General features: G+C 39.2%; 2 protein-coding genes across 2 annotated transcripts in view; one reads left to right on the forward strand and one right to left on the reverse strand.

Moving 5' to 3' along the window:
* kcnab1a (potassium voltage-gated channel subfamily A regulatory beta subunit 1a) overlaps positions 1-9,059 on the forward strand; it is a 66,369-nt gene extending 57,310 nt beyond the window's left edge. Inside the window, exons 9-14 of the mRNA XM_061046238.1 lie at positions 644-729; positions 2,402-2,522; positions 2,841-2,935; positions 4,662-4,782; positions 5,270-5,358; positions 5,563-9,059. Of these exons, the coding sequence (XP_060902221.1) occupies positions 644-729; positions 2,402-2,522; positions 2,841-2,935; positions 4,662-4,782; positions 5,270-5,358; positions 5,563-5,652 (602 nt within the window). The 3' untranslated portion in view covers positions 5,653-9,059. The remainder of the gene's footprint in view (positions 1-643; positions 730-2,401; positions 2,523-2,840; positions 2,936-4,661; positions 4,783-5,269; positions 5,359-5,562) is intronic.
* Positions 9,060-9,209: 150 nt separating this feature from the next.
* On the reverse strand, positions 9,210-11,363 carry ssr3 (signal sequence receptor, gamma). The gene is made up of 5 exons (XM_061046237.1): positions 11,142-11,363; positions 10,603-10,729; positions 10,222-10,320; positions 9,631-9,762; positions 9,210-9,480 (listed from the first exon to the last, which is right to left on the reverse strand). Exons 1-5 carry the CDS (start codon positions 11,272-11,274, stop codon positions 9,414-9,416), a joined length of 558 nt encoding a protein of 185 aa, XP_060902220.1. The 5' UTR covers positions 11,275-11,363; the 3' UTR covers positions 9,210-9,413.
* Between the last annotated feature and the right edge of the window lie 1,455 nt (positions 11,364-12,818).

Here is a 12,818-nt window from a genome sequence, read left to right on the forward strand (position 1 = left end):
TGAGGAGATGCGGCAGGTAGGAGTCACTTGGGGGAGGCGGGAGGCCTTGGCTGATTTAAAAAAAATAATGCATTAAAAAGATGGAACAAAAAAAGTTATTTGTTTGCCCTCAAGGCCACAACTTTTCTCAGGTTTAGCTTTTTTTCCCCATTTACTTTGACATTCTTGTTGATTTCCCCCCCCCCTTCTGAATGACTTGGCACTGTTATCTTGTTGTTCCCATTCCATTATTCCTCTCTGTTCAACTGCACTCTGGGTTTCATCCATCTCTCTCTCTCTCCTTGGCTTAATCTTTTCATGAGGCTCCACTATTGTCTATTCAGACCATGCTGCCACCTCCGTAAAAGTCGCTTCAACCTTGTGCATGATGTTCTTTGTGTTCATCTTTTCTGTACTAAAAAAGAACTTTAAGTGCCAACACTGTTTAAATGCTCGAGTGAGTTAGGATTCATTTCGTGGTCTGTTCAAAACACTTGTTTGGTTTCTGACATCAAAGTACATCTCATGGTTAAAGAAGGCTTCAGTGATTGGATACTCTATTTTTAGTTGGACTGTCGACCCACGATGACATCTTCTTAAAATGCTGTAGGACAAATTAGCTGAGCCAGCTAACCGCTATCTTGGCATGTGTGTATCTCTACAGAAATTGTTCGGGCCATGACCTATGTGATCAACCAGGGAATGGCTATGTACTGGGGGACGTCTCGGTGGACAGCCATGGAGATCATGGTAAGCAGCAAGAAGCTTTTGATCCAATTTCTGCAATATAGACTTCATTTATTCTCATGATAATCATCTCTTTCAAGTCAAGATCCAAAAAATAAAAATGACTGAAAATATTCAACTGAAACACTGAGTTGCTAATTCAACTCTGCTGTAGTTAGTTTCTAAACAACTCCTACTGTTAAGGACCAGAAAGTGTTCATTTTAATTTTACATTACATTAACATGTAACACTTGCCTCAGCTCAGTAGTGAGGAATCACTTAATTATATGAAGGCAATAAAGTTTCAGGAGAAAAGTTACATGCTGCTTTGGCAGATTAGTTGTCATTTTCGACTGATTTCACTAACAGATGATAGTCTCTTTGCATTGTTGAAAATCACGCTGTAACACTTTATTTGACCTAACTGATGAACCAATGATCCATAGAATGAACCCATCCATAAACTAATTGTGAAAAGCAGCACAGGCTTCAATATATTAATTGATTTTAGCAGCGTTTTTCCTTCTACCACCTCGCTCACATGCATGTGAAGGGGAAATAAAGGGGACAAGGGAGGAAAATAAAAACCTGGACTGTGTGAAAGCTTAAAGAAAAAAAAACAGGTGTTTGCAGGAAGTGTTCCCACAGAGGCACAGCAGCTTCCCCCAGCCTTGCTTCCTCTTCTTGTCAGAAACAATCCTCCTCCTGTTTCACATCCACTACAGTATTAAATGTACAGTGTGTGAAGCCACAGTGGAGTTATGTAAGGAACATATGCCTAAAGTGATATCAAGATCTAACACCCATTCTCTCCTCTCTCATCTCTCACTCTGGTGTCTTTATCACTTTCCCCGCACCCTGTTAGCGCAGCGCCATGTGTTGACATCCTCTCTGTGTGATCACGGTGAAAGCAAGCAGATAGCTTTGTAGAACACAGGCCCAGATGAAAGCTAGTAATTTAGATAGCATCAATAATGAAGGAGGGTAAATACAGCTTCTCTGAGTACGTGACAAGGCAGCAGTACAGTACACACAGACACACACACACACACACACACACACACACACACACACACGTAGGCACACACAAACACACACACATAGGCACACAGGCAAATGAACACAGGCTCCAGGGTCGCAGCACAAAAGAGCAACATGTAATTTGTAAGTTGAGCGATGGCACTAACATTATCCCCATGTTACATGGATTAAATTACTCCCTCCAATTTCTCTCTCATCCTTACATGTGTTCACTCAGCATGGAACCTTCAAAAGAGAGGGGAAATGTTTAAAGGCGCTACAAACCCAACATGTTACAGAAGATGTGTGTTAGTGCATGTTTGACTTTCCTCTTCTTGAAGGACGTTCAGTAATCCATATAAGAAAGTACATGATGAAATCAGAATATGATGCCCTGGAGGGTTTTGATATGGCATATTGATCAGGAGACTTACTTTGAGCCCTGCATTTGAATTTCTACCACAGCTCACACAAGCTGGTTAACACCCCCCCCCCCCCCATCATCTCCTGTCTGAGTTGCTCCCATTGCTACATTCACTCCCTGTTTTCTGTTCTACCATCAGCTCTTCTCCTCTCTATCACTTTTTCTATTATTCTAAGAACAGTTAAATGTATAGTGTTGTAATTATTATTCCTTTTCGTCCTTTTTCTATGTTTTCTTCCTTTTTTCTATAGGAGGCTTATTCAGTGGCAAGACAGTTTAATCTCATCCCTCCAGTGTGTGAGCAGGCAGAGTATCATCTCTTCCAGAGAGAGAAAGTCGAAGTCCAACTGCCTGAACTCTACCACAAGATAGGCAAGTATTATGTGTATGAGTTGAGTTGTATTGTGGCAAATAAGTCAATGATCGATGACAACGTTTCTGCTCCCCGGACAAATTAACATAAACATCACTAAGTGAGTCACACATGAGTAAAATAACGTTATTCTTAACAGATACAAACTCTATTATTCCCTGTTGCTCATTTCCTCTGGGTTGAAGTCATAGGATGTATTTTCTTCTTCTCATAAATTTTCACTTTCTAAGCTCTGTTCTCGCACATTTTCTCACACGTCTTCAGCGCATCTTAATAAAACTCCTCCATTTAACTCTTGATTGTCTCCATGGTGACAGGGGTTGGGGCAATGACGTGGTCACCGCTGGCGTGCGGAATCATCACGGGGAAATATGAAAATGGCATTCCTGAATCTTCCAGGGCCTCCATGAAGGTAGAAAAGCTTGCTTCATTTTTCTTAATTTCCAATTTCTTACAGGACTGTGTGAATTACATCAAAAGCTGTGATGTTTAATGGATTTACTTGCCAAATCTTCAGTTAGTGTGGACATTAGGAAGGGATGTTTAAAAAAAAAAGGCTGAGGACAAGTTTCATAAAGAATCTTTGGTTCCCTGAAGCCTGTGTTCAATTCTTCAAACAGGTAAAAGTATTTTTCTAAAGGTTTGATTTACTCAGACAATGTCAGAATAAACTGTTTTTTGTCGTCTAGTGGTTCCAAACATGGGGGTGAGAACCCCGTATGTGTCCTGTGATATAAAGATCTATTGAAAGGGCTCAACACCACTGCAGACGTCTCCTTATCGGGTCAATTTGGCATGTAACTTGAGTCTTTAAAGTCTTAAGCTATAATGTTTAATAATTATATTGGATGCAAGTGGTGTATTCATTCTTTATTTAAACTAAATTCTAAATTTCAAATCAGTTGTTTACATTTTTATAAGGAAAGTTACATTTATTTTCTTGTCATTGCAGTGCGGTAACCTAACCTTTCTATCTTTGTACAAAACCCAGACTTTAATTTCCTAAATAATCTTTACTTTGATAAAATACACGCCCAAGTCTGTGATTGCATATGACACAAGGCAACGCACTGTGAAACAAGCAGGAAAATACCCTGAACCTTCATAATTTAACTGTGACAAACAATTGATTCAATGTGGGGGACTTTCAAATCCTTTTGGACTGTTCGTGGAAGTACACAGTGACAAATGTCCAACCAAAATCCTGTGCAAACATCTCCTATGCTTTAAAAACCCGAGGAAAGAATATGTGAGTTATATCCTGATTATAAATCTTCTTCAGCAATTGCACAAACTTTACTGCATCATACGGAGGTGTAACAGACAGAAAGATCAACCAGCCTAGAATTAACTTTTTTAAGAACCTTTGGAGTGTTCCTACTTTTTCAAACAATATATTCTCTGAAAGGATTATTATCCTTCAATCATCAACAAGGCAAGATTATTATCATTCAAGATAAATTTCATGTGTGGAAAGTAAGATCTTTTTATTAGAGGATTTACACAACTCTCGTAATTTAAAGGAGCAATATGTAACTCTGACAAAAAAATTGGTACTGCAGTCCAAATTTCTAACGATGAAGAGAGCTGTGTCACCCACCTCCTGTGGAAGATGACACTGAAGCTTCAGTGTTTAACCACCTCTGTCTTCTGACCTCTTTCCATTTTTTAAAAGCATCTCTAATACAGTAGATCCTAGTTTTACCACTTTTCTGGTTGTGCAGCTTATTAGAAATAAATATTCCAACATGTTTCCCAAAAGTCCGATGATATAGGTAATTTTATGATAATTCAGTAGATATCTTATATATTGGTCCTTTAATATCAAATTGGAAGCTAAAGCCATGCAGAAAACTGATTAGCATAGTTTAGCATAAAGACTAATAACTCTATATGCAACATGCCTGAAGTGTTCACAGTCCATCACGACTCACAGCCTCAACCTCTTTACTGTCCTTGACTATTCTCTCATTTATTAGTTCACTTCTTTACCTCCTTCCTTTTTCTATCTTATTGAATACTTCCACATGTACCTGCCCCTCTTTTATCCATCTCTACTTTTTGTTGATTCTTCTTCACATCTATTTTTCTCTATTCTCTAATTCATTCAATCTCCATCTCCTCCTCTCTCCAAACAGTCGTATCAGTGGCTGAAGGAGAAGATAGTAAGTGAGGATGGGAGGAAGCAACAAGCCAAGCTGAAGGAGCTGCACCACATTGCAGAGAAGCTGGGCTGCACTCTGCCTCAGCTGGCTGTGGGTAAGACTTCCTTTATCTTCTAAGAAGAAATACTGTGAAAACAGCCTCAAACAGGACTTTAAAAACATAACTGCTTCAAGCCAACAGACAGAAAGCTTGTTAATGCAAGACCAAACTCAGATTATCCCACAAAATGCCTGTGTTTGCTTTTGTTTGTCTTGTTGGCTTAATTTCCCCTCCAGCTTTTTAAGATCACACACTTTGTCTCAGCACAATATTTTTCGTTAAAGGATAAAATAACTGAGCTGCCTGGAAGGTACAAGTAAACTTGTGAATTTGTACCTTGGAAAAATGGCTGCCAGTAATGTAATGTTTATCATTTGTAGTAAATGGTCTCAAGAAAACTTATATTGACTGTTTATTTTGTGATAAATTCTTACATGGATTTACGAAGAGACAGTTTAGGACTTTGTGTTCTGTTTGGTGAGAAGCAGTGCGCCATCAAGTGGCCACCAAGTGAACATCAACCTCTTGTTTTTCTTTCCAGCGTGGTGTCTAAGAAATGAAGGAGTGAGTTCAGTTCTTCTGGGGACGTCCAACCCTGAACAGCTCACAGAGAACCTCGGGGCTATACAGGTGGGAACATGCAGGAACACACACTGCTTTTTTTACCTGCACACAAATTTACAGCATCCACAGCCATCCTCCAGTTGTTTCAATTTCTTCATGTGTCTCTATACATCCAGGTTTCTTTACCTATTTTGTCTCTACTTATCTTTGTATTTCTTACTTTCTAGCTGCAGTGAATTTTCAATCTAGCGCCTTCTTTTTTTTTAACAGGTTCTTCCGAAGATGACGTCTCATGTGGTGTCTGAAATAGACCACATCTTGGGTAACAGACCATACAGTAAGAAGGACTACCGCTCTTAGACCAGGTTGGTTGACGTGGAAGAAGTCAGCCTATCTGCTTACCCAGCTACTTAACCATACCGCTACCATGGACCTGTGGTCCAATGTTTAAACTTCATGGTTCTGTTGTTGGGCCCGACTCAGCTCCAGCCCATTTTAGCCTGGGTCAAATAGCCTTGCATACTGAAACCTCGTCTGCTATCTCAAGACTTCTCTCAATTCTTCAGCTCTACCAGGTTCATCTCAGGTTCAGTCCAGCCCAGCCAAGAGATGCTAGTCAAGCTCAGCTTTTTGCAGCCTCAAAACAACTCAAACTCAAACAAAAGTCCATTGCAGTAAATGAAAAGTACTGGTTCATCCAAATATAACTATGCAGCTCAGATCCAGTGCAGTCACCATGTAGAGTGCTACAGCTTAATTCAACTCCATCCAGGGGCCTCATACTGAAATTTAAGGAATTCGATTCATAGTTTTTGATACAATTTAACGTAATTTTATATGCAGTTTGAGCAGTACAGTATGAAAAGCACTGTAGGTGTATTTAAAGAGTAAAAGTTCCTTGCTCAAGGGCACCTGCTGGTAGTTGACGAATGACAGTTTGATTTATTTATTCACATTTCCCATTCATATTCAGTGACTCAGACACCCAACTCTCAAGCCTCCATCTCTAATGTCTACACTTACAATCATGAGTAATTTCATTCGAGCACAAAGTTCACACTGAGCACATATTATTTATCCATGAGATTTGCGGAACCACAGCAGACTAAATCAGTGGTTATCCCTCGGGTAAGATAAGATGTACCTTTGGAAAGGCGACATTTAGAAGCTTCAGTTTCATTAACCCTGTCAGTCAGCCAGTGCTTTCATTAAAATTCGCTATGCAGTGCAGCTTACAAGATTACCAGATGAGCTCAATACTCTCACCTCTTCTGTCAGAGGACCATGCTCCGTGTTAGGCTGAGTAATGATAAGTTGACCTGCTCTATGCTGCAATGAATGAAGCCTCAAAAAGCCAGTTTCCTGTTAGCTTGAATTAGCTTCCAACTACCTACCAGACATAATCCCTCCTCTACTTAGTATAGCACAGAATAGTACTGAGTAGTTAATATAGGCTGCAAATGCTGAGTGTATTAACCAATAGATGCATGTATACCCAGCTATAGTGTGCCTCTCTTTTCTTTTTTACAAAGCGCAGAAATAAACAAATGAAAGAAGTTTGAACTAAATAACTGCAGGCCTGGCTGAGGAACATTAGTGTCAGTAGGATCAGGACTCTCTCTGGGGAAAGAGCGAAGCATGTCGCCCCCATGTGCTGTATCTGAGGAACTGCTGCTGTGCTTCACTAGATTACACGAGAGGAATAACATGTTGAAGACTGCTTTTATTAAAGAGATGTTTGTCTCTTTTTCTGCCTGTGAACTGAACCTGCATGGCTCATTACCTCAATGAACCGTGCAGAAAAGGACTTCAGCGTATAATAAATAGAATGAACGACCTCATGGCTGCTCATGGTTAAAACCGCAGAATTTGCTTGTTAATGGCACAAAATTGGGATGTGGTATAGATGACAGTATTTATTTTAGAGTAGTTGATATGAAGTTTATTTTGACATTTAGAGATATTGTTTTTGTTTGAAAATATATTGGGATGGTACATGTACATACAATGTTAAAGCCTACCTTGTAACATAAACAAAACCATGAAGAAGCCTCTCTTGTATATGATGACTTCACTGTACTGTATGCCTAATATATAAATAAGATGTAAATAGAATTATTTTGTTGTTCCTCTGCAGACAGTCTTTATCCCATTCTTCTCTCTTCTGACTTCACATTGTCACAGGATGTTATTCTGGCTCCTGAAAGAAGGACATATGTTTGCAATGTGAAGTCAGACTACTTCATCTGTTTGAATAGTGGCATTCATTGTAATAACAGTCTTCTGTAAGTAACACTCTTTTGTTCATCTTTAAAACTGTCATGATACATTTTCTCCGACAAGGCATCTCAGCTGTATGAGATCATTGCTGTTACCTTCGTGTGTTGTTGTTCTTGTTCTTCTTTATCTGGAAAACAAGCCATCACAGAGATCAGCAGAAAGGATGGCCAAGGTCCAGTTTCGTCACTGTCCTGTCGTCAGGGTGTTTGTTGGCTTGTTGCACAAACGTCATCCAGGTTATACTCAATGTATTTAGACTTTTGCCAAGAAGAGAACAAATATTGCAATCTAGCATCACTAAAGAAAAGTTTGGCTCATGGTTCATTTTAAGAGGACAAGCCTTGAATAATGAATTGAGTTCCCTAGGAGTATTTACAGTACACTCACTTGACCTCCATTTAGTCATCTTTGAAATAAAAATCCATTCCTCAACAAAAAGATCTGAAAAATAGTATATTCATTAGGCCATATGTGAACCGTATATCAAATAGTGGTTTGCAAACAAGCTAAGGATGTTTTCCTTCCCAAACCAAATAATTTCCTTTACCGAAAGTCAACTACGGTGAATGTGTACTGACATGTAGTGTTAGTTGGTGCACAAGTCAACATGTTCTCCATCATTTTGACTGTACAGTGACTGTTTGGACCGTGGCCTGCCGGTGTGTGTGGAGACTGTTCCACTCGACAGAGTGCCTTGACTTGAGTCCCATTACAGGAAAAAAAAAATCAGGGATGTCTCTCATTATTTCATGAGGAGTTGTTCAATTGTCTTTGGAAAACCGTACAAAGTGAGAATAGAGCAAGTTGTATGCAGATTTTAAATGACCACATTGCCTACCTACAGTACATGTTATCTGTAACATCATCATTAGAAAATAAAACAAAGCCCTCACAGTACAGTTTGTGTAAAGTTGGGAAACTGATTGACAATTAAATAGTAAGTTTATCTTCTGCATTCAAACCTGAAACTTGTCGGATGGCTTTGTTCTGTCTTGGCCTTTATTTGGACTATTTCAAACAAACTTGTTTTCTTCTTATAGAGATAAAACAATGTAATCATGTAACCTAATACATTCATACAGTGAGAATTGTCAGAAAACTGGACAAAGTCAGTCCCAATGGTCCCAGAGAATCATTACATTGTTTGAAAGTGAGTCCAGAGGACAGAAGGGAGCACAGAAACAGACATAGGGAAATGTTCAATTCTCAACTGATTGGGATAACATTGCAGTAATAGAATATCCAACATTAACTTTAACTAAAGGTTTTTTTGTGTTCTAGTGTGAAGTCAACCTACATCCTATCTGAATACATGAGTGTAACCTGTTCTACAGATCAGTGTTGTTTTAACATGTAGATGTAGAATCAAGGTGTTTTTGTTTAAGTGACATACAAACCATCTGTTTGATTTCTCTCCTGAACAGTGTTTTCTCTGTACATAGACTATAAGAAAGTGTGATTACAAATAAATGCAATGCCAATGGAAACATCTGTTTCATTTGTTGTGTGTCACATGTTCTCTGCTAGTTTAAAGTAGTTAAACCTGATGGAGTGTAAGACAAATAATACAGATTAATTTACTAAATGAAGTCTTAAGAGACAGGGATCTGAAGCAGACATATCTGATCACACAGAGAACAAGGATACCTGGTTGCTTTTATTTGTTAGAAAAAAACAGAAGACAGACCTGGAGAAACACCCTCCAGACATTTGATTCATGAATTTCATGAAGCTGAAATGTAATTCAATCCCCCCCCCTTAAACCCCTTCCCTCACTCAAGTGAAAAACATTTTAGCATACACCAATCTTTGACCCACTCCCTCTATCTTTTCTTCCTCCTTTACTTTGAGCCGGTGGACAGCAGAGCAATGAGTCCTGAGGAGGCACTGATGGACAGAATGTAGTTCCTGGAAAGACGGAGTTAAGGACAAAACAAGCATCGGCAGGACACCAAATTACATGCTATTAAATCTAACCTGCAGCATCTCCACCCTGGGCATCACTTTAACGATGTAAAAATACAGATGCAATAATATTTGATTGTTATGTAAGGATACACGGTGGGGTTGAAGTTCTTGAGCAAGAAAAAGGAGGCGACGATGACGAGGACCAGGAAGAGAGTGTTGTTATAGAAAATGGAGAAGGTGGTGGCCTCGTAGTCTGCAACCTCATTCTTCTTCCACAGGATCCTAAGCAAGAAAACATACCAAGAGAAAACATCAATCACTTTTTCTTTAATGTAAACATTTGAAAACATTGTGTTTCTTTGAGTCACTTTCCTTTGAATCTTCATTTTCATCTTTTAGTTAATGAAATGTTGATTTGCCCGTTAATGGTCCTTGTTAACGTTTTACAACATTACACAAACTGTTTCCTGATTGATGGGACTGAACAGTCACATTTTTTTCCTGACAGTTTATCTTCCATTTAAACACATATTTTGCAGATAAGATCCCAGTGGTATTCTCATACCTGAGGTCAACATGGCAGTATCTGTTTTATGTTGTACCACCTTTCATTTAAGTCCAGGTCATTGACATAACCACTGGCCCTCGTGTTTTTTGGTTATACCACACATGTTAATATATCATTTCTGCTGATCACACACTGTATTGAGGCACAGCTTTACAGGACAATGCATGTCTCACCTTTCATCTTTCTCCTTGCGTGACATCTTGCGGTTGTCTGCCTCAGACAACTTCCGGGTTACCTCCTTGGAAACTGCATCCTCACGTTTCTGGGCAACTCTTGAGGATGAGGAGAGAAAGGTCAGAAAAAAGACTAACAAACAAAATCTAATGATAAATAGGCGACCCCCATTCCTTTATTTTATGTTGCACCTTGTTTATAAGGTTAAATGCTAACAAATGTAATGCATAGGAGTTTGCCAAATAAACAATGTATTCAAAGTTCTTTAGGTGAATCCAACAAAAAGTATTACAGTAAATACTTATTACAAATGTTACAATACAATCTGAAAATAATGATCAGAATCAAAATTAAAGGTGCAGTGTGTGTGTCCTTCTTACTTGTGTTTGAGAACAAACTTGACATTCTTGTAGGCAAAGGCCACCAGGTAAGTGCTGACGAGAGTCATCACACCATACAATACTGCAGACTGGACGAGGTCCATGTGCCAAATCCTCCAGAAGAGCCCTAGAAAGACAAAGTCAATAATCAAGTCAGGACACGTAGCATTGGTTATAAACATGTTAACCAGGTGAACTATTGTAAAATGTCTGTTTCTTTCCATATTGATTAAATAGATACACAAACTTAAAGTTACTAAGCATCCTTTCACATCATTATCCTAACATGTAATAATACTTTAATTTAACACACTTTACATCAGAGCTAGCACTAGCAGTCATTCAACTGGAGCACAAATGAGCCATATTTGTTAAACTCTGTTAGTGTGCTGCAGAGTTTTCGGTCTATTAAAGGTAACAGATAGGTAAGAGACATCTTTATACCTACATAGTTTAACTTTATTTTTCTATATTACCCCTTCAGAGTATCTGAATTAGCTACCTAGCTACCTAGCTGCTGCAGTCTGTGTGGTACTCACAGATGGGGATGGCAGACACGATGAGAGCATTTCCGTAAAACAAAGCGGTGGACTTTGCTGAAAGGTTTCTGCTGAAGTCCTGGAGCAGAAGGTCTTCTTCTGACTGCTGCTTGTTGCTGCCTTTAGGAGCCATGTCTGCGAAATGAGCGGTCTGTGTGCTGCTCAGCTCTGGACACAAGAAGACTGACACGTCGGTGTACGAGGAGAAGAGGGACGCGTCAGCATAAACCCGGAAATACGAGGACTGTCTTCTTCTTCGATGAAGGCGATACAGGAGACACCTCCGCGCTTTGCTGCCCTCTGTAGGAATACAAAGGCAGTGCATCTGTTAACATGAACACATATCCATATAAGGGGTAAGTTGAAAAAGCAGTGAACATTTCCTCGCTCTCTTCTGTTTGAACTGCTACATTTATTTATTTATTTATTTATTTATTTATCTTGAAATAAAGTTGAAATAACGTGAGTTTATTTCTTGTCTTCTCTTATTTCATTTTTAAAATTGAGAAACCGATTTTTTTCAACGAACTCAAGCTGAGAAAAAAAAAAATATATATATATATATTTGCCATTGCAAAGTTATTTTTTAATACTTTTTTCTGGAAATACAGGAATTCGCATATACTTTCTGCTGTGTGTCCAATTTCTCAGAACGTATTTTTTTATTTCTCATCTCCACCTTCCTCTTTGGAAACTCCATTTCAAAGTTGTCAAAAACTGCATTTCTAACCATTCATTAAAATGCCGATAACAAAATAAACAGAAACTGTCTTAGGAGGATAGTGTTTTGTGATCAAAACCTTCTGAAGCTACTGCAGGATATTTGGGTGCTTGTGTACTTGCAGCATTCACATAATGCCCACTAGAGGTCAACATCCACATGTCTGAGCATGTTAGTTGAGGTATTCAGCTGATGCACATTTCCTGAGAGACTGGCATTGAGTGCAACGTTTGCTCTGCAGGTCCTATATCACAAGGATTACAGAAAATCAAGGACAGTAAGGTCATGTCCTCATGGTACATATAGCTCTTATAGTGCCAGAGAAAATGTAGCCGATAGTTATAGCGTTTTAGGAACTATAGAGAGCAGTTACAATGAAGAGATTGAAATCATTCAGTGGGCAGAGTTCAAGTTGTTTCTTGAGAAATTGAACTTTCGGCCTTGCAGAAAAACTTTTGGATGACTGTAGAAAGGGTGAATACACACCATCTCTCTTAAAAGGACAACGACCAATGGGATCTCAATCTTTATATGCATAAGTAAATGTGACTGGTCTCTTTCTTAAATGTCCATATCTCAGCCTGCCTTAGAACGCCTGACTTGAAGTGCACACAATTAGTCAAGATCTTATTCAAACCCCCCCTCCCCCCCACACACATATCCTTATCTGACAAATGTGCAAAAGTGCATGGTGTGCATGAGTGTGACCAGGCACTGGCAGCTGAATAACCCATTAGTGGAGGATGAGCATCAGCAAAAGTCCCCTCTCTTTCTTATCTCATCACATGCCTGCTGCAGAAGACATTTAAGGGCTGTGGAAAAAAAACAGACAGATATTTTGCCCGCTGCTGCCACTGCTGCCATCGCAGTGCTTAACCCCCTGCTGAGCTGTTCTCTTTCTTCCTCTGTGTTTGCAGGAGAAAGCAGCATGTGCGTGTGACTGAGTAGAGTGCATG

This window comes from Labrus mixtus, chromosome 9, assembly GCF_963584025.1.
Source record: "Labrus mixtus chromosome 9, fLabMix1.1, whole genome shotgun sequence".
In the NCBI taxonomy this organism is placed as follows: Eukaryota; Metazoa; Chordata; class Actinopteri; order Labriformes; family Labridae; genus Labrus; species Labrus mixtus.

Excerpts from the sequence above, each read along its gene's own strand:
- ssr3 (XM_061046237.1), bottom strand. The coding sequence starts at position 11,274 with ATGGCTCCTAAAGGCAGCAACAAGCAGCAGTCAGAAGAAGACCTTCTG. Across the intron at positions 10,321-10,602 it reads AAGTTTGTTCTCAAACACAA|AGTTGCCCAGAAACGTGAGG; the intron begins GTAAGAAGGACA and ends CTCATCCTCAAG. Across the intron at positions 9,763-10,221 it reads CGCAAGGAGAAAGATGAAAG|GATCCTGTGGAAGAAGAATG; the intron begins GTGAGACATGCA and ends TTTCTTGCTTAG.